This window comes from Heloderma suspectum, chromosome 5 (genome assembly GCF_057233095.1).
Source record: "Heloderma suspectum isolate Gila_16-S chromosome 5, 16-S_ref, whole genome shotgun sequence".
NCBI classification, from domain to species: Eukaryota; Metazoa; Chordata; class Lepidosauria; order Squamata; family Helodermatidae; genus Heloderma; species Heloderma suspectum.
The window spans coordinates 140,695,476-140,715,135 of NC_139462.1; the positions used below are offsets into that span (position 1 = coordinate 140,695,476).

General features: G+C 46.2%; 2 protein-coding genes across 14 annotated transcripts in view; one reads left to right on the plus strand and one right to left on the minus strand.

Annotated features, from left to right (window-relative positions):
* The window catches only part of LOC146344575 (uncharacterized), a 30,446-nt gene extending 26,279 nt beyond the window's left edge, over window positions 1-4,167 (minus strand). For 3 of the 10 annotated variants that reach the window (XM_084857647.1, XM_084857644.1, XM_084857637.1), the window contains exons 1-3: window positions 4,131-4,167; window positions 2,685-2,791; window positions 1,101-1,190 (exon numbers count right to left, since the gene is read on the minus strand). In XM_084857647.1, the coding sequence (XP_084713773.1) occupies window positions 1,101-1,151 (51 nt within the window). In that variant the 5' untranslated portion in view covers window positions 1,152-1,190; window positions 2,685-2,791; window positions 4,131-4,167. Of the gene's footprint in view, window positions 1-1,100; window positions 1,191-2,684; window positions 2,792-3,156 lie in introns of all 10 variants that reach the window. The other 7 variants (XM_084857641.1, XM_084857636.1, XM_084857645.1 and 4 more) reach the window with 6 other exon arrangements.
* Window positions 4,168-4,812: 645 nt separating this feature from the next.
* MSANTD3 (Myb/SANT DNA binding domain containing 3) overlaps window positions 4,813-19,660 on the plus strand; it is a 37,447-nt gene continuing 22,599 nt past the window's right edge. The window contains exons 1-4 of one of the 4 annotated variants that reach the window (XM_084857655.1): window positions 4,813-5,203; window positions 9,718-10,167; window positions 16,332-16,393; window positions 16,541-16,918. In XM_084857655.1, the coding sequence (XP_084713781.1) occupies window positions 9,750-10,167; window positions 16,332-16,393; window positions 16,541-16,741 (681 nt within the window). In that variant the 5' untranslated portion in view covers window positions 4,813-5,203; window positions 9,718-9,749 and the 3' untranslated portion in view covers window positions 16,742-16,918. Of the gene's footprint in view, window positions 5,212-9,717; window positions 10,168-16,331; window positions 17,060-19,660 lie in introns of those variants that run through there. The other 3 variants (XM_084857653.1, XM_084857652.1, XM_084857654.1) reach the window with 3 other exon arrangements.

Here is a 19,660-nt window from a genome sequence, read left to right on the forward strand (position 1 = left end):
ATAAGATAAGTTGATGGCAACGAGCTTAGATGTAATAAAAGCTTAAATAAAGTAATGGCGAATAGATCTATTAACACCTAGCAGCTATGATACCTTCCTATTTAGAGGCAGCATACTCCTGAATACCTGATGATAGGGGATAAATAACTGGAGAGGGCTGGTTCATGACCTGCTTCTTGGATTCCCAGAGGCACCAGGCTGATCACTGTCGGAAACAAGTACGCCAGACTAGATGGACCCTTAATCTGATGTAGCCAGATTCTTCTTATGTAGGCATTCTAAGGCCTGTCTAAGGGAGATTTGCTCCCTTTTGAAGGGAAATTAGCTAGAACTAGACTCTTCTGGATGATCTGGACATCATCCATGTACAGCATCCAAGGCTGGGCCTCCCAGGAGCAGTAGGAGGAGATAGTCCTTCTATTACATATATCAGTATTGCTCCTGGGATAGTGAAAAATAAAAACTGAATTGGAACACTGAAATTTCTACAGTCAAGAACACTGCAGGTACTCCCATCAGAAGGTTGAGGTGGGGGTGAGGAACAGAGCAGATTTAATGTGGAAAAGCTTGGTACCTCTTTGTCACAGTGTTTGCCTAAGGAGATCTCAAGTAGAGGCACCTAACCTTTTATCTTCCTTACCTGGAGCACCGGAGGACAAGAAGTTATCTGTACCACAAAAGGATCACCCAAGTATTCAGGGAAATATGGTGAGCCAAAGAAAGATGAAAGAGGAACAGTCCTCCAACTGATTCCCCCACCTACAGTGACTCCCCACAACTCACATGCAAGCGAATGAACACCACTGCGCATCTGTACAAGCCACGTGGTATATAACTGTCGTCTGTTATTTCAGACAAGTCTAAGGTGATTTTTCCTTTTATTCAACTTGTAGGGCACAGAAGTTGCACTTGAAATGCACATCTACTCTAGAGACTTCAACTGGTTTAAAAGTAATCCACCTAGGAGAGTCTATGAACTGTAGTTAGAGATTGGGATCTCCAATGGAGAATTCTCCAGTGTTCTTTGGAAGAAACTATAGCGCAGGTACGCCCTAGAAACCATTCACAGATCTCATAATAATACAAAACACAACGCTTACATTGCAGTAGTAAGGGGTGGCATTGTATGGCTTGTACTCTTCAGTTTCCATGGCGGAGAATTCAAGAGGTAAGAAATCCACATATGACAACTATTAGGATATATAAATAAAAATTTTAGTTTGACAAAATGTATTCAAGTTCTGTCTGAAAAGAGAGTTACTGCATGCATCGCAAAAGTGCATTCATATAGCAAATATATACTGCTAGGGCTCTCTATCAACATGTTGTGAACACACATAGGCAGAACATAATCAAGGATTTGGTATTCCCAAAAGCTTGAGGTACTCCTCAAGCTTTTACAGTCTTGTCATACCAGTATCCGTTCACTTGTTGTATGTTACAGTAATAGTCTAAATATATGTGATCGTCAACATTATAATACGTTCTGAGAAGGAGATAAGGAATGTTTACTACCTTCCAACCCAAAACCTGCGTTGCCAGCTTCACCATGTCCTCCCCTGCTTCCCTTCTAAAACCAAGCTCCTGGTTTTGAGGAGAAGAAAAGTATTTGGAATATGCTGCCCGCATGTACCCCATGTTCAAAGATTTCCAATATAATAACGCCTGCAAAATTAGTCAAAACAAGGAATTTGAGAAGTCCAAAACCAGCCACCCATAAAGAGTGGATAAATAAAGTATGGAAAGCAGCTCAACTAACTAAATTGAGATACTAAGATTAAGCTATGATAGAGTGGAAAAAAAGAAAAATTGCTAAAGAATGGTGTCCTTTTATTCATTATTGGAAAATTTGATACAATACTGACATTAGCATTTACAGATGTTTTTTCTATTCTGTACAATATAAGTATTACTGTTTTACTTCTTTGTATTTCTTGTTGATAACAGGTTCATCTGTATATAGTTTACAATTTTAAAGAAGTACGTTTCTCTTTCCCTCACAGTGCTTGAGTTGTCTTCAGGAGGCAGGAAAGGGCACTGCTCCTCCCGCCCCTAGTGGGTTCCTGCTCCTTGTCAATAGTGGGTGAGCTACCAGTGTTGGGGGGGGGGGGGCAGGCAACTTCTCTCCCCACCACAAGGTATCCCTGCATGCAGCACTTTTATTGTCCCCATAGAAATGACACCCATTCACTTATATGAACAAAAGTGCACGTCTGTACTTAGGGACATCACTAGGGTAGGGGACATACTAAAACAAATGACAGTACTTGCCCACAGGGAAAGTATGAATGCCCATAGGGAAACAATGGGCAGACAGAGCAATAGCAGCTGGTGACAATGATGGTGAGAAGGTAGACTCACTGAGGGAGGGGGCCCATTGAGGGTCTCTTGCCCACAGGCCCTCCAAAACATAAAGCCGGCACTGCAGCCAGCTATGCCCTCTTTCACAATACTCCATTCCATTCACTACAGTTTCCATCTTCCCTTCCCCAGCAACATTCAGCGTTCTGCGGCTACTGAGGATGCTCAGTCTTCTTCGGGCTGTTTTGGGGTCTTCTCCCCCACCTTCCCCCCCCAAAGCATTTTTCAACTTCTGCAAGCCTTGGGGTTCCGCAAACATTCTTATATCTCCCCCTTGTTCTCAGTAGCCCCATTTTAATTATGTAGCCATCATAATTCAGTACCTGGGTTTACTGTTAGCATATATGATGATGATGATGATGGGCGCCACTGAGAAGCAACCCAGACTCTGTTCGCATAGTCCTGCCCTAGATTCTGCTTCTCAGTCACCCTGGGATATGACAGAATGCTGAGAACTAGCTTTTATATAGATACAGTTATTTCACACATGCACCCAAATACAGAACAGTTTCAAAGCTGCGACACATATTCCTAAATGCCTACTCAGAAGTAACTTCCATCCACATGAATCACCTATGTGTACTACGTACAGCCAATCACAGCTTCCTGGCATATATAAATGCAGCAAAAAACCCACTAGAGGAGTTATCACATAACAAAAACGATATGCTTCTTCTGACACTGAAGTATTTTCCGTGCAAGTATTTTGTAACATGCAAAGTGCACACACATGCGCGCGTGCGCGCACACACACACACACACACACACAGCAGTTCAAAAATTCACACTACCCACCAGTAAAGGAGCTTAAGCTCCCAAGAAGCCAGTAGCTGAACAGCCCTCAAAACAAGTGGGGCTTCATTTCAGACACATGGTGTAGTATCCAATGTTATTCCTACTTAGCTTAGACCCACTGAAATGAATGGGGCTTAAGTTAGTCATGATGAACTAAACGCCCATTCGTTTCAATGGGTCTACTCTGAGTAGGTCTAACATTGCATACTGCCCATGATGTTATAAGAACATAAGACGAGCCATGCTGGATCAGACCAAGGGACCATCTAGCCCAGCATTCTGTTCACACAGTGGCCAGCCAGCTGCCCATGAGAAACCCACAAGCAGGATATCACTGCAACAGCACCCTCCCACCCATGTTCCCCCGAAACTGGTGTACATAGGCATACTGCCTCGGATAGTGGAGGTAGCATATATACACACCAGTAAAATGCACCCCTGGAAAGAATATAGGTAGAGAAAATGCTGCTTTAAAAAAAATATTAAAAATAAAGCTCTCAAACGGAATTGTTACCATAAGATGTAACAAGGGCTACGAGAAATTCATTGAAAAGAGAAAGGCAGATCTACTGCCATCAGCCCTGAGAGCAAAACAGAACCTCCATGTCCAGAGGCAGCCGCCTTCGGCATTGTGGGCTCCCCAAAAGTATCTGGCTGACAACTGCAGAAGACAAGGTGCTGGACCAGATCAGCCTTCCGCAGCCAGGCGCCCTTCAGATGTGTTGGACTACAGCCCCCATCACCCAGCCCATTGGCCACATTTGCTGGGGCTGATAGGAACTGTATTACAAAACATCTGGAGGGCACCCGGCTAGAAATGCTTAGAGCTGAAGGACCTTTCGCCCAAGCCATCAAGGCAAGCCCGGCAGGAGATCCCCGGAAGGTCCTAAGGACGACCAGCGCGGCCGAAGGCTGAGGGGAGCCACTTGCCCTCCACCCCGAACCCTTCCGGCTTCCCTTCGTAAACAACTCACAGGCCGCTCCCACCGACCGCCAGGCCCCGCCGTCGCCGGAGCGCTAGTAGTGCGCACGCGCAGGACGCGTCTTCCTCTCCTGGCCGGAACTTTTACAGCGCTGCTAGACCGAAAACCAGGACCGGATAATAAACAGGGAGGGAATGGCGTTACCAAGTCGCTTTCTATTACTCTAATTAAGGGCGCAATCCCACGCATGTTTAGACAGAAAAGAAGTCCTACAGCTCCCAGCAGTCCCCAGCTAAGCACGGCTGGCTGGAGTTGTAGGACCTTTTTTCTGCCTAAAAATGCATAGGATAGCGCCCTAAAAGGCTTACCTAAGTACCTGAAGGGCACAATCCCACGCGTGTTTAGACAGGAAAAAAAGTCCTACAACTCCCAGCATTCCCCAGCCAGCAGCTGGCTGGGGAATGCTGGGAGTTGTAGGACTTTTTTTCCTGTCTAAACACGCGTGGGATTGAGCCCTAAGGGAAATAATAGCGCGGGAATGGAAGCGACGTGCGCATGCAGCCTATTTGCCTTTGTCTGCTGTTCCAAGCGCGAAATTATGGGATTCCAATCTTTGGCTAAGCGCTTGTTCTTGCCCATGATCCGGTGCCACGTCGGAGTTTGGGAAGAGCAGGAGGGCGCGGCCAGTGGAGGAGAAGGAGGCGGAGACAGGGGCGAGCCAGCTTTCCAACCCAGTCGCGGAGAGGCGAAAACGAGAGTGATAATGGTGGTTGGTGCTTTGTTAAGAGCAAAGATTGCTGCTGTCCTTTGCAAGCCAAGGCTGCTGGGCGTCTAGACTGCAGAGATTTTTGTTTTCTTTGCTGCCCGCCCCTGGGCCTTGGGGCAATAATAATAACAATAACAACAACGATAACATGAACACTCTTCATTATTGTTTGGACCACGGCTTACGTGCCTGCATTTGTAAATCTGCAGTGGCGAGTGCGCATGCAATAGGTGGTGGGGCGTCCTTTGTAATGCTAGGATCTGTGCTTCCTTTTATCTAAAACAGAAGAGGAAACCCGGCAGCATCGAGGAAAAAGGAAGGGGAAGCCTGAGAAGGCCCTGATGCACAAAAAAGCCTGGTAAAAATGTATATAAAATTATTTGTGTTTATTTCTAAAGAAGATTTACGACAAGCACTTAAAAAAAAACCTAACCCCCTTCTGTGGTCATTTGCCTTAAGAAACGCTTAGGATGCCTTCCAGATATGTAACAGGTTGGGAAATTTGGATTTGACTGTTGAGGAAGAATACAAAAAGGGCCAGTGGATCACAGCTGATGGTTTTGTGCTCCCCTTGTGGCACCACCGCATCATGGATAAATTCGGGTGCGTTCAACCTATACACCTAGGAGTAAGTCCTGTTGAGTTCACTGGGACTTACTTTTGAGTAATCATGCATCGGATTGTGGTGTTAGGCTGCAATTGTATGTGCACTTATGTAGGAATAAGCCTCATGACACAGTGGGAAACGTCCGAGTAAAGATGTATTAGAATTTATGAATGTCTATCATTCAGACTGACAGTACACATTTCGTTGTGCCTGTTTTAGTAGCTTTGGTTTTAAAGTACCTCAGATCCTGATACAGGAATGAAATCCGTGTCTCTTTTCCCCACCCCATCCCCATTTTACCTCTTTCAACAATGCTGTCTTGTATACGTGTTAGGTTAGGGTAACCCTCTTGCTTGAATAGCATCTAGATGCTGCTTTTGTTTCCGATAATCTTTTGCAAAGTGTGATCTTAACCAACGTTTCACACTCATGCCCAGAGGCTATAGTATTGACTATACAGCAGCTTATGTGAGATGTAAGCCTAAAGATTTGATTATTTGCTGATAGGTTCTTTAGCGTTTGGAGCCTTACTTTGCTACTTCCAAATATAAGAAACAGTTACGTTTTGCTTACCTACACTGCATTACACACTTTAAAGTCTTAGAATTTTCTGAAATCCTGTATTAGAAGGTAGCTGAAAAGAGGTACATACATGTCAGGGTTGTTATTGTGGAAGAAAAACTTCTAATTATCCCCCAGAGAAACATTGACTTTTCCATGGCGTTCACAGGTTGCATTTATGGCCAAGTACATGACTTACAGCCTAATCTACTGTGGATGCTTTACTTAGAGATAACATATTTCCAAGTAATCATGCATAGATTCAGGCAGGTCTGCCTACAAACTGAAATGTATTGTGTATTGTCATCATTCATGCAGGCAATTGCTTCTGATGCTAAATCTGCATTTGGAGAAGGAAGGCTGCAAATTAGGATGAATTTTTCCTGGAGTTTATGAAGGTGGAGGGTTGTATGAGTTTGAAGGAGTTGAGAGAGACAGGCTCTTATAGTGAATGTTCCTGTGTTATTCCCAGTGGCTGTGTCATCCTAAAATATTCACAATTTATGTTTTGGGAGGAGGGTGGGTTAGGAAGCATTGGAATATCTTTTTAAAGCTAGTCAGTCTTGCAGTTAATTGTTCCTGCTTTTCAAGTGTATATGGCGTAGAGTTGGGTGTGCTGGATAGATGTAAACATGCTATAAAGGGTTGAAGATATTTGGGTTGGCAAGAAGATGAAACTGCAATGGTGTGCTCCCAGATTTTTATTAGGGTGCAATCCCATGTATCTTTAGACAGAAAAAGCCCTACAACTCCCAGCATCCCCAAGCAGGCATGACTGGTTAGGGAATGCTGGGAGTTGTAGGGCTTTTTCTGTCTAAACACACATAGGATTGTGCTCTTAGTGAATTTTGGCAGTGGTATTATATGTGCTGAAACTTTTTACTGAGCTATCATTCAACAGGTGCCCTATTCGCCAGAAGACCTACATTTTCACAATATTCCTTGTATCCATTCTTACATCAGTTTAGTTGGCTAGCATCCTATTCCTATGCAGAGTTAAGAATGCCTAAAAAAGCTGAGCTGTCTTGCCTTAGGTTCACCTGTATATAGGATCTGGCTGTTTGATATGAGATCTTACAAGGGCTTGTTGCAGGCTTATACAACTTGTGACTCACCAAGCTAAATGCAGGCTAATAACCAGCGTTGATTTTTTTTAAATGGTAATTTTCTTTTTTTAACAATTTTAAAAGCCTGATCAATACAATCTGAACTTGACATAAACATGTTAATCTATAATAATAAATGCTTGTCTTATCAGCAACCATACCTCCAAGACCTTGAAACCGAGACACCTGAAACTTGGCATGCGTACTAAGGGGACCATAGAGGTGTGCACCTCAGGGTTATTTGTGCCCACAGCACAGTCTTCAGTTACTTGGTGGGAGAGTTCCCTAACCAGTGCATAGCTTTGCAGGCAACACAGTTTGAGGCCCTGGGGGAGTAGTCCAAGGGTCAGAGTTATACGACTGTCCCTCCCCCCTGCTGTGGGGCAACCCCCTCTCAAGGAAATGGACAGACCCCTCCCTCAGGGGGCTATAGGAGTCACCATGCCTAGGGGTGAAGGCAGGTGTAGCTTCACTCAAACAGAGCAGGCACAAGGTGTACAACTTGGACAGCTGCGTACCTTTGCTTGATGGCTCCTGTATCAAACGAAGGGCCATTTCAACCAGTGTGTAGCCAAGCATTCACTGATGTAAAATAAAAACAGAACTTAACCAGACATGTTAATGTGAAGCCTACAGTTAAAATCCCTTAAAGTTGAATCCATGATGCTCCTCTTAAATACAGGACCCAGTATCAAACACTAGGTGAAAGGCTGCTTTCTTAGAAACTATAGCAGGGTTAGATCTAAATCAGTTCACCTCACCATTGGTTATGTATGGCAGCCCACAAGGACTTGATAGACTTGTTCTTGCTGCTTACTAGGGACCACAAAAAGAGGACAGAAGTTCTCAAGCACTGAACAGGGCACAGTACATGACCATGGCTTGTGACTGAGTTGGTAGAAATGTGGTGACTTACCGTAATGCTCAGTTACATGCTGTAGGCAACTGGGGTCTGTGTTTTACAAATCTGGTGGCTAGGTAACCATAATTCTAACTTGTCATGCATCCAGGACAGAAGGAAAATATAAAATTGAGCATAAGAATCAAGCAGGGAGGGAAAAGGTGGCTGATGGTCAAGTCATGGAGTCTGTATTTAGTGACATTGAAGATAGATTGTGGGAGGATGCTGCAGACATTCACATTAGGCTTTTTCAGCTTGCACTTAGGTCTTTCCCAAGGGCTGCTGGGATAAACAAACAATGGTTTATCTCACCAATTTTTGAAACTATAAAATCCAGCTGTTACTCAGAACCACCTCCATCCTTGGGCAACACACAGATTCCCTTGTAAGTAGAAAACAGAAGTAAAGGGAAACTAAATGGTTTTTATATTAACAAAGCTGGAGATGTTGTATATGGAATACAAGGCTAAAAAACGTCAATAGAAGCCAAATTGGGCAGCCTTACCTAGTAGTTAGAGGGGATGTACCCTCAGAGAACAAAGTCCCATCTTCAAATGGTATAAATCCTCTTCCTCCAGTGTAGGATCCTGCTGTTGAACAGCTAAATTCAGTATTCTCTAAATCGCCCAGAAAGCAAAGGTAGCCATGGCGCCCAACATGGCTACCTTTTCTTTTCAAAAATGTAAGAAATGCTAGATTTGTTTAAGTTGTTTGCAGTAAGTCAAGGAACATTTCCAAGTGGGCTTATGGAATCATTTGAGCTACTCCAGGTTTTTCCCTCTGTTGATCAGCTGTGGATCTCTATCAGGGAGATTAATATCTCATTTGATTTTTAAAGTGAGAATGGCAGAGGTGTCTAAAGGGCTGCAGTATTTCCTGCACACCTCTTCAATAACTCTGTGGATAAGCATGAAGAGTTGGCTTGACTGATGAAAGATGAATATTTGTGAACATTTATTTGTGAAAATAATATTTAGTTCTGTGGGAACAAAATGTGGCATCTCCACCAAGTTGAAATGCCACAGAGATAGCATGTCCAACAGTCACTGTGTGTTAATATTAATTCATTTTGCCCAGTAGAAGAGATGAATGGCCATAGCCATTGCTATCTGTAGAAAGATTTTACCAGTTCTTGTCCAATATATGCATCTGCTAAGGGCAGGCAAGTGTTATATAAGTTGAGTAATAAAGAACATAAGAATTGTCTTGCTGGTAGCCACCCCTTGCAGTTTGTACTCAGCATCTGGTATTCAGAGGTATACTACCTCTGAACACTGACCCACCAATTAGCTGCCATGAGAGACAATAGAAATTGATAGATCTTATCCTACATGCATTGTCTTTTAAAGTCATCTAACTTTGTGGCCGTGACAACATCTTGTGGTGGTGAGTTATGAATTGTGTGAAATTACACTGCCTTTTGTTTGTCCTGAACCATATTGTCCATGTTTGTATAGGCCAGGGTATATCTCCAGATGTTTTGGACATCAGCTCCCAGCATTCCTGACCATTGACCATGCTGGCAGGGGGCTGGGGAATTGAAGTCCCCAACATCTGGCACCCCTGGCTAGGCTGGTTAAATGGTAATAGCAAACTACACACTAACAGTAAACACTAACACTAATCGTATGAAAATAGTAGATGCTGTAAAATAATTCATGCTTGCTAAAGTAAGCCATCTCTGTTGGTTTTCTTAGATTGTCTTGGCACCCTGGAGAATCAACAGAAAATGCAAAACAGCGAAGTGATAAAGCCTGCCAAATACTTCTCTGAAGTAGAGAAGAGCGTGCTGCTTGCGCTAGTGGAGAAATACAAATATGTACTTGAGTGTAAGAAAAGCGATGCCAGGACTATTGCACTGAAACAACGGACCTGGCAGGCACTCGCTCATGAATATAATTCTCAACCAAGCGTGTCCCTCCGAGACTTCAAGCAGCTAAAGAAATGCTGGGAGAACATCAAGGCACGGACCAAGAAAATAATGGCACATGAAAGACGAGACAAGGTAAAAAGGTGTATTAGCCCACTTATAAGTAATCACATCCTAGGAAAAGAGAAGATCGCCAGCATGGTACCTGAGCAAGTGTACTTTTTGCAGAGTCCACCGGAAGAAGATTCTGAATATCAGCCTGAGGCTTCCAGCCAAGGTAGAGTTGTGTTCAAGCTGCACCTTTCTTGTAAATTCATATTCCAAAAGATGATTAAAAAAATGTAATTTATTCCTCCAGCGATGTCTCTGTAATGATACCAGTTATCCAGTATAAGCAAATTAACATGGTCTAGTCCACCGTTCTTCGGTTAGTGAGTTATGACTCGCAACAGGGTCATGCCCTGTCCTGAGGTGTGTTACAGTAGCAGCAGCATCACCATTTTCTGCTTTGAAGGGTTTTTTTAAGAGTAGGAGAAAGATGAAGAAAAGGAGGGAATCTTATTTTTAAAATTTGTAAAAATGTCTAACTTGCCTTTTGACCCCATACATGTGTATATATGTTCTTAATTTGGGTTTTTTTTAGTTTAGTTCAAAGTGTTTTTATTTATTTGTAAGCTACTTTGGCAGAACCCAGTGTCGTGCGAGCAGAGGTCCTCTTGCATGATGGCACTTATCCTCCTCTACTTTCCCCTGTAACCTTCCATGCCCACCCCTCACCCCCAGATCTGCTCCTAAGGGTCCTGAAACCATTTGGAGCAGATTTTGAGGGTGCGCAGTGAGGGAGGGAGAATCACACACCCCTCCCAGTTCTGCTGACAGAAGCAGTTCTGCCAGCAGAAAAACATTATTGAATTCCACCCTGTGTGAGCTTTAGCTATAAAATGGAGTAGACATTTTTAAAGATGTGTGAGTTTATGTAATATTTTAAAATATGTGTATATGTGAGTTAATATAATATTTAAAAATATGTATATATATGAGTTTACTAAGAAATTATACAAAACCCACAAAAATTATTTGTTTGTACCTGAAGTTAAAGCTGAATCTTAAGCTTGACAACTACTGCATTTTGCTCCAATAATATAGCCCCGTGACGTTACTTATACTGTATATCTTACGTTACGTCCCTGTCATTCAAGCCATTTTTAACTAGCACTTTGAAAATGTACATGTGAAACACCATGTGAGAAGGCACAATCTGAGCTTCTCTAAACAGGTGTTAAAAGTCTGGGGCGCCTTAAGAGTCTTTCTCCTTGCCTTGAGTAGAAAGTTCTTTTTGTACTAGGACAGTGGTGGGGAACCACTGTTGGCCCAAGGACCAAATTGTCAAGAATGGATTGTCCTTTTCCTTCGCAACCAGCAGCACAATAGCCACAACTTCAGGCTAATACGACTTTATTTTGCTAAAGACTAGCCTCTCTACAAATGCAGATTCAAGGAAACACTCAGACTGCCCCAGGCCCTAACAACTAATCAACAATCTCTAAGCAGAGGAGACGAACCAGGGGATAGAGAAGTTACAGGCAGTTTGGGTATGAACCCAATGGTCCAGCTAGCTTCACAGTGATGCCCCCCCCCCCACCCCGCTTAGGGTGGCTCCCTCCCACGGTGACTTCCAAGAGTGGCTATCCAGGCAGAGTGTCTGAGCCCTGCCCCTGACTTTTCCTGCTTCTCTTTGCGATGCACCCTAGTGTATCAAGTCACGCCCCTCTTCCTCCTCCTCCTCAGAAATTTGAATTCCCACAGTGGAGGGAGGGGATGGAGACTCAGTCTGTGCCATCTGTTTGTCAAGGCAATCGGAGGAAATCTAGGTGCTCTAGGGAGGGTCCTTCCCCCATGCCTTGATCTAGCAGTTCTAACTCTGACTCAGAATCGGAGCTGTCACACATCTGAAAAGGCTGGGACTCATCCTTGACACAAATTGACTGTGAGCATGCATGTTGGGGGTCACATGCTGGCATGTGGCAGCCCCCAACATGGTTGCCCAAATTCCATCCACACACTATGTCTCTCCCCTCCCTCCCTCTCCCCACCCTCACACACACACACACACACACACTTCCTCCTCTCCCTTCCTGATAATGTCCCTCATCCCAGCTGCAATTAAGGTTTTTAAAAGCCTCCATTGGCACCCATAGAGGCTTTTTAAAAGCCAGATTGTAGCAGGGGTGGGGTGATTTTGTTGAGGCAGGGGTTGCATCACTAGGTAGGGGAAACAGCACCCCCCCCAAACAGCACCCCCCCCAAAACGGCAAAAAACAAAACAAAACAGCCCGCTCCCCCGAATCGGCAAAAAAACAAAACAGCCGCCCCCCCCCCGAATCGGCAAAAAACCAAAACAAAAAACAAAACAGCCCACCCCCCCCGAATCGGCAAAAAACAAAACAGCCCGCCCCCCCCCGAATCGGCAAAAAAACCCAAAAAACAAAACAGCCCGCCCCCCCCGAATCGGCAAAAAACCCCAAAAAGCAAAACAGCCCGCCCCCCACCTGAATCGGCAAAAACCCCCCAAAAGCAAAACAGCCCGCCCCCACCCGAATCGGCAAAAAAAACCCAAAAGCAAAACAGCCCGCCCCCCACCCGAATCGGCAAAAACCTCCAAAAAGCAAAACAGCCCGCCCCCCCCGAATCGGCAAAAACCCCCAAAAAGCAAAACAGCCCGCCCCCACCCGAATCGGCAAAAAAAACCCCAAAAGCAAAACAGCCCGCCCCCACCCGAATCGGCAAAAAAACCCAAAAAGCAAAACTGCTCGCCACCCCCCCGAATCGGCAAAAAAACCCAAAAAACAAAACAGCCCGCCCCCCCCGAATCGGCAAATAAACCCCAAAAGCAAAACAGCCCCCCCGAATCAGCAAAAAAACCCAAAAAGCAAAACAGCCCGCCCCCCACCCGAATCGGCAAAAACCCCCCAAAAGCAAAACAGCCCGCCCCCCCACCCAAATCGGCAAAACCCCCCAAAAAGCAAAACAGCCCGCCCCCCACCCGAATCAGCAAAAAAACCCAAAAAACAAAACAGCCCGCCCCCCCCGAATCGGCAAAAAACCCCAAAAGCAAAACAGCCCGCCCCCCACCCGAATCGGCAAAAACCCCCAAAAAGCAAAACAGCCCGCCCCCACCCGAATCGGCAAAAAAACCCCAAAAGCAAAACAGCCCGCCCCCCACCCGAATCGGCAAAAACCTCCAAAAAGCAAAACAGCCCGCCCCCCACCCGAATCGGCAAAAACCCCCAAAAAGCAAAACAGCCCGCCCCCACCCGAATCGGCAAAAAAACCCAAAAAACAAAACAGCCCGCCCCCCCCCGAATCGGCAAATAAACCCCAAAAGCAAAACAGCCCCCCCGAATCAGCAAAAAAAACCAAAAAGCAAAACAGCCCGCCCCCCACCCGAATCGGCAAAAACCCCCCAAAAGCAAAACAGCCCGCCCCCCCACCCAAATCGGCAAAACCCCCCAAAAAGCAAAACAGCCCACCCCCCCACCCAAATCGGCAAAACCCCCCCAAAAGCAAAACAGCCCGCCCCCCACCCGAATCGGCAAAAAAACCCAAAAAGCAAAACAGCCCGCCCCCCACCCGAATCGGCAAAAACCTCCGAAAAGCAAAACAGCCCGCCCCCCACCCGAATCGGCAAAAAAACCCCAAAAAGCAAAACAGCCCGCCCCCCCAAATCGGCAAAGAAACCAAAAAAGCAAAACAGCCCGCCCCTCCGGAATCGGCAAACAGAACCCAAAAACACAAAACAGCCCCCTCCGGAATCGGCAAAAAAACCCACAAAACACAAAACAACCCGCCCCCCCGGAATCGGCAAACAAAACCCCAAAACCCAAAACAGCCTGCCCCCCCCCGGAATCGGCAAAAAACCCCACAAAACACAAAACAGCCTGCCCCCCCGGAATTGGCAAAAAAACCCCAAAACACAAAACAGCCCGCCCCCCCGGAATCGGTAAACAAAAACAACACACAAAACAGCCCGCCTGCCCCCCGGAATCGGCAAAAAAAACCAAAACACACAAAACAGCCCACCCCGCCCCCCAGAATCGGCAAAAAAAAACAACACACACAAAACAGCCCGCCTGCCCCCCGGAATCGGCAAAAAAAAACCCCAGCCCCGCCCCCCGGAGAGAGCAAAAGCAACCGCAGGGCCCCGCCCCCCAGAGAGAGCAAAAGCAACCGCTGGGCCCCACCCCCCGGAGACAGCAAAAGCAACCGCAGGGCCCCGCCCCCCGGAGACAGCAACACCCCCCCCGAAACAGCAGAAAAACAACCCGCCTTGGAAACAGCAAAAAAAAAAACCCGCCCCCTCCCCCGGAATCAGCAAAAAAAAAAAACCCGCCCCCCCTTGGAATCAGCAAAAAAAAAAACCAGCCCCCCCCCCGGAAACAGCAAAAGCAACTGCAGGGCCCCACCCCCCGGTGACAGCAAAAGCAACAACAGCCCCACCCCCCTGGAGACAGCAACCCGCCCCCCGGAAACAGCAAACCCCCCCTCCCCCGGAAGCAGCAAAAAAACCCTGCCTCCTCCCCCGGAAACAGCAAAAAAAAACCCCTCACCCTCTCCTGGAAACAGCAAACCCCCGCCCCCTCCCCCAGAAACACAAACGCCCGCCCCCCGAAACAGTCCCTCCTTTGCAATTAGGCTTTTAAAAAGGCCTATATTGGCACGAATGGAGACTTTTTTCAAAACTAAATGCAGCATGGTGGAGGTGAAAGCAGGGGAAATGTGTTATCTCTGATCTCTGCGGAGATTGGAGATGATAAACTTTGGTTTGAGGGGCAGAGGGGTGGGGCCTGGGGATGGGGGGCAGGTGTGGAGATGGGGCAGGAACAAGCTGATGGGCTGTATCGTGGGTAGGGATGCTGTGGGTGCCTGACTAGTTCCTGACCCCCCTTCGCCCCCCCTCACCCCCCCTCACCCCCCCTCAGCCCCCCCCCCCCCCGGAATCTGGCTCAACAAGCTTCCAGGACTTATCAGACTCATCCACTTGTGCCCAGGAGCTGCCCGTCCTCCATGTGAGCTGCCATTTTAATGCAAGATGGGGACTCTAGATCTTCGCATATCGTTGCGTATATCATTATAAACATTAGAGAGACCTCTGATGTTGCAGAAATGTGAGGCCATGGTTATGCACAACATTAGATATACAAAATCTAAAGCCTTCATCTAGCGTTAAAATGGCAGCTCCCATGGAGGAGTGGGCGGCTGAGGGGTGCTCCTGCACCGCTCGCCAAGCCCTCCAGGTGCTTGTGTGGCTGGGTGGCAGCAGCGACTCCTTGAGTGCCCGCCAACCGCAGACTCAGGTGAGTCAGTTCATCCCTAATCGGGGGCCGTTGTGAGCTGGAGTTTTTCCATGCCTGCACTAGGATGTGAACCAAGGGGGGCGGGTGTTAGGGCTTGCCTTTTTTTGACCAAGCACTTTAAAGAGTGGCCGAATTTTCAAAGCTGAGAACTCCAGGGGTCCACAAATCACCTTACCACGGTGGACATCCTCCCATTCTGGTGAGCTTGATGAACTCCAGCCATCGCTCCTGAGCTTGATGCTCGGGAGGAGATTTTCCCCACAGCTGCGTGCTTCCAATGTGCTTGGAGTTCCTCCAGAGTGCAATGCAAAACAGACAACCTCCAGCCCTCCTCCTGAACTTGCAGCTAAGGGACATGGGAGATTGTCTCTAACCTCCTGCTGTGTTTTGGAGGTGCTCCAAGTGCCTCCAGAGTTCAGCATGGTGTCAAGAGTTGACAGTGGTTTGAGAGAGGCTTCACTTGCTCCAGTAGAGGCACATGTCTTTTCTCCCACCAGTCGCCTCTGGCCAAACAAGTGTTGCAAGTTTCTGAAACCATGCCCAAATTTACCAAGCCTGCGTGCCAGAGGTAAAAGTGAGATGCATGTACACAGCTTGAGCAGCAATCCCAATTTCAAACTACCTTCAACCCTGACAAAAAAAACCCTGTTCTCTGTCTCCAGCCGATGATGATAATTTTAGTTTTGTAGTTTATGCTATCGCAGTGTGGCCCATGGTCCCATCTAGTGGCATGCTGAATCTGTTTCAATGGCGTATGGCGTAAGTTTAGTTGTGTAGTAGTTCACTGCCATTTCTAAAGAAAAATTATCACACTGACATCCCACCCTTCCTGCGAGGACATCAAGGTGGTGCCCATGGGGTTATCTCACTTTGTTCTCCCACAACAACTGCCCTGTTAGGTGGGTAAGCAGAAGAATCGTGACATGCTCAAGGGCATCCGGTAAGTTTCATATAGCTGGGCGAAGATGGGAATCCTGGGCTTGTAGGCACATATCCAACTCACTGTCCACCACACCACACTGGCTGGGTTGGGGGGAAAAGAATCGAAAATCACTTCTCCTAATTGTTGGCTGTTTTATTTCCCCAGAACTTTTCACTGTTATAAATAGAGAACTTTGTGACGAAGATAAAGAACTCGTACATTTCCAGGTATGCGAAGGTACCGCACAGCCTGAGCCCTCCTGTTCCGCAGTCAGAATCACTGGCAGTAAAAACTTCAGGAGCAAGGCTGCCCAAGAGAGTGACCTTAAAAAGATGCACGAGGAGGAACACCATCAGCAAATGTCTATCTTGCAGCTGCGGCTGATCCAGATGAATGAAGTCCATGTGGCAAAGATCCAGCAGATCGAGAGGGAATGCGAGATGGCCGAAGAGGAACACAGAATCAAAATGGAGGTGCTCAACAAAAAAAAAATGTACTGGGAGAGGAAACTTCAAACCGTTACAAAAGAGTGGCCTGTTTCATCTTTTAACAGACCCTTCCCCAACTCGCCCTAGAGAATGCAGGAGCAAGAAGTAAATTTGTCACTGGTGTGTTAGAATGCAATGGCTGGGTAGAAGTTTCAATTTAAGCTAAGTTAGTTTTTTTAGTGTGAGAGAATGACAGCAAAAAACAGCCCCCCCCCCCCCGCCGGAAACAGCAAACCACCCCGGAAACAGCAAAAACAACCACAGCGCCCCCCCCTGGAAACAGCAAAAACAACCACAGCGCCCCCCCCCAGAAACAGCAAAAACAACCACAGCCCCCCCCCCCGGAAACAACAAAAACAACCACAGCCCCCCTCCCCGGAAACAGCAAAAACAACCACAGCCCCCCCCCCCCGGAAACAACAAAAACAACCACAGCCCCCCTCCCCGGAAACAGCAAAAACAACAACAGCAGCCCCCCCCCCCCCCCGGAAACAGCAAAAACTACAAGGACATTAAGGAAGACCTAAGAAAATAATTTGTTGTCTAACTTAAAACAGTATCTCAGTTTCTTTGGAGGGCAGATGGTGTTACAGCTCCTGACGGGACTTTCAGATACACACAGCAAGCCTATTTCAAAGTCTGTTGGTCTTTTCTCTGGTAGTTACTTCTGTTCTAGAAAGTTCTTTCATGAGGTTGGGCATTTTATGTATTTTATTTTATGCCTGAAATTTCAGTTTGTTTCGAAGAAACAGGAAAACATACTTGGGTTAAAGGGTGGGGTTGAATTGCTGTCTATAATCAAATGGCGAGAGAGGGCTGCTAGCAGTTGTGCAGTGACCCAGCTGTGGCACTGAGCAAAAAGAAATATGTCTTTGCCTGGTTTTTCCTTTGGAGCAGTTAGTGTAAGGTGGGGGAAATAGTATCCCAGCAGTTACTGCATACAGAGATTGAATGCTAAGCTTTCAAACAACTGGCTGGTTGGCTCTTTGACCACAGTTGCTGGGTACAAGGGAAGTGTGTCCTTCTCTCCCCCCAATCCCCAGACTAACCATTTAGGCATGACCAGCCTGCCAGCTACAGAATTTAGGCAAAACTCCCATCTTTCTGGCGTCTTGCCTGGAGCAGAGAAAGACATCAAAGGAATTACTGTAGTGTGTTTGTATGTCTTATGGCTCGGTGCTGTGCATGTTTAGTCCAAAGTAAGTGCACACGGAATTGCAGCCTTGGTGTGGTAAACTGGCACAGAACCTCCTAGTTTGATTCAGTTCAGCTTGTTCAGCTTCACTTCATGTCAGAACAGAGTCATAGGCAGAACATAGCAACTGGTGCAAGTCAGGTCCTGTTGTTTGCGTAACTGGATTGCCCTCTTCATGCTGCATGTATCTCTTAGTCCCTGTCCATAGGTGCTGGATCTCTAAAGTGAGGCAGTAAGGGACTGAGCGAATAAGCACAAACCAAAATATACAAGGTTAAAGTGCAGTTTACCATGTAACTTAAGAGTTGTTTAATGCATTACATTTTTATATGTATATGTTTGCGTGTAAAAACATAATGAGCACACATGGCAAATACAGGTTCAGCTAGGATTGGCTGTGGCTCCCTGCCACCACATGTACTCTCATTTACAGCCACATAATGTGTGAAGCAGTCCTGGGAGAGCATTCAGCTCTGAACATAGTTGGGTGGCAAGGAGAAGGAAGAAAGTCTCTTCTAAATATGGAACAAAAGAGAAGCAAGAAAATCCCAGTTTTTAACAAAGCAGTGACTGTGAATGTCCACAATTTCATATGTAGCTTTGTCAGTTAAGATTAATAAGTGCACATGGTGGAGATTAGCAGTATTTCTTTTCAAAAAATAGGGAACCTGCTGTGCTCATTGGGCTTGTATACAAGCCAAGATTGTTTTCCTTCTGTGTGTTTTCAGGTACATTTGTTTTTGCCCCATGTGCTGCTGCTAATACAGAGCCCTGAAGCTAGTTAAGGGTGCTGTCAGATCTGCTGCAAAATTAGCATGGGTGTATGAGAGCTGCCCCTCCCCCCTTTTTATATCCACAGTAGCAGAAGACTACCAATGAAGCAGGGGGAAATCATAGCCCAGGGATGGGGAACGTGTGGCCCTTCGGATGTTGTTGGACTGCAACTCCCATCAGCCCTAGCCAGCATAGTCAGGCAAGGAATACCTGGAGGTCCACATGTTCCCCATCCATAGCATAGACCATTTCTAAGGGTAGAAACTCCTGGTCGCTTAAGCTTAATGAACTACCCTAACATCCTTGAGTCACCGCTTTCTGCTCTCCCATCAGGGTAGTTCAAGAGTGACGAACGAGTAGGCCTTTTCCCTCCAGTCTTTCAGTGCAGGTCGGTGGGCGAACTGCGGCTTTTAACGAGTATCAGTGACTGTGAGTTTTGATTAAGTCAGAGTGATTACCACCACCTGGCTTTTGGCGTTACACATATCCACTGCCAGAATTGGCAGACGTACTTGCCCTGTGGTCTGTTGACAGGCTAGTGTGCAGAAATACCTACTTGCAGGCGGAACTGGAGATCCTCCATTCATGGGTACAGATCCCTTGACATGCAGACCTTGCTGTGCCTCTTCTCCAGCAGGATCAAGCCCCAAGAAAACAAGGCTGAGTCAAACCAAGTTTTCTTTTCTAGTTCATTCCATTGACCATAGTGGAAACACTTAAAATAAGCCAGGTACAAAGAGCTATTCATTCTGACATTTTTAATGGGCGGAAAGAAAACAAGAACGGTGTATTGTTTTAGTAATGGATCTGTTCATTGCAACTTATTATTGAACAGTTCTATCCTATCCTGTTAACAATCTGATACTTTTCTAAATAGTACACTGGCTCACAAATAAGGGTGCAATCCTATGCATATTTAGACAGAAAAATGTCCTGTAACTCCCAGCATGCCCCAGGCAGCCATGTGGTAGGACTTTCTTCTGTCTAAACATGAATAGGATTGTGCCCTGATTTCCAGATTAAAAAGAGTGTACTAG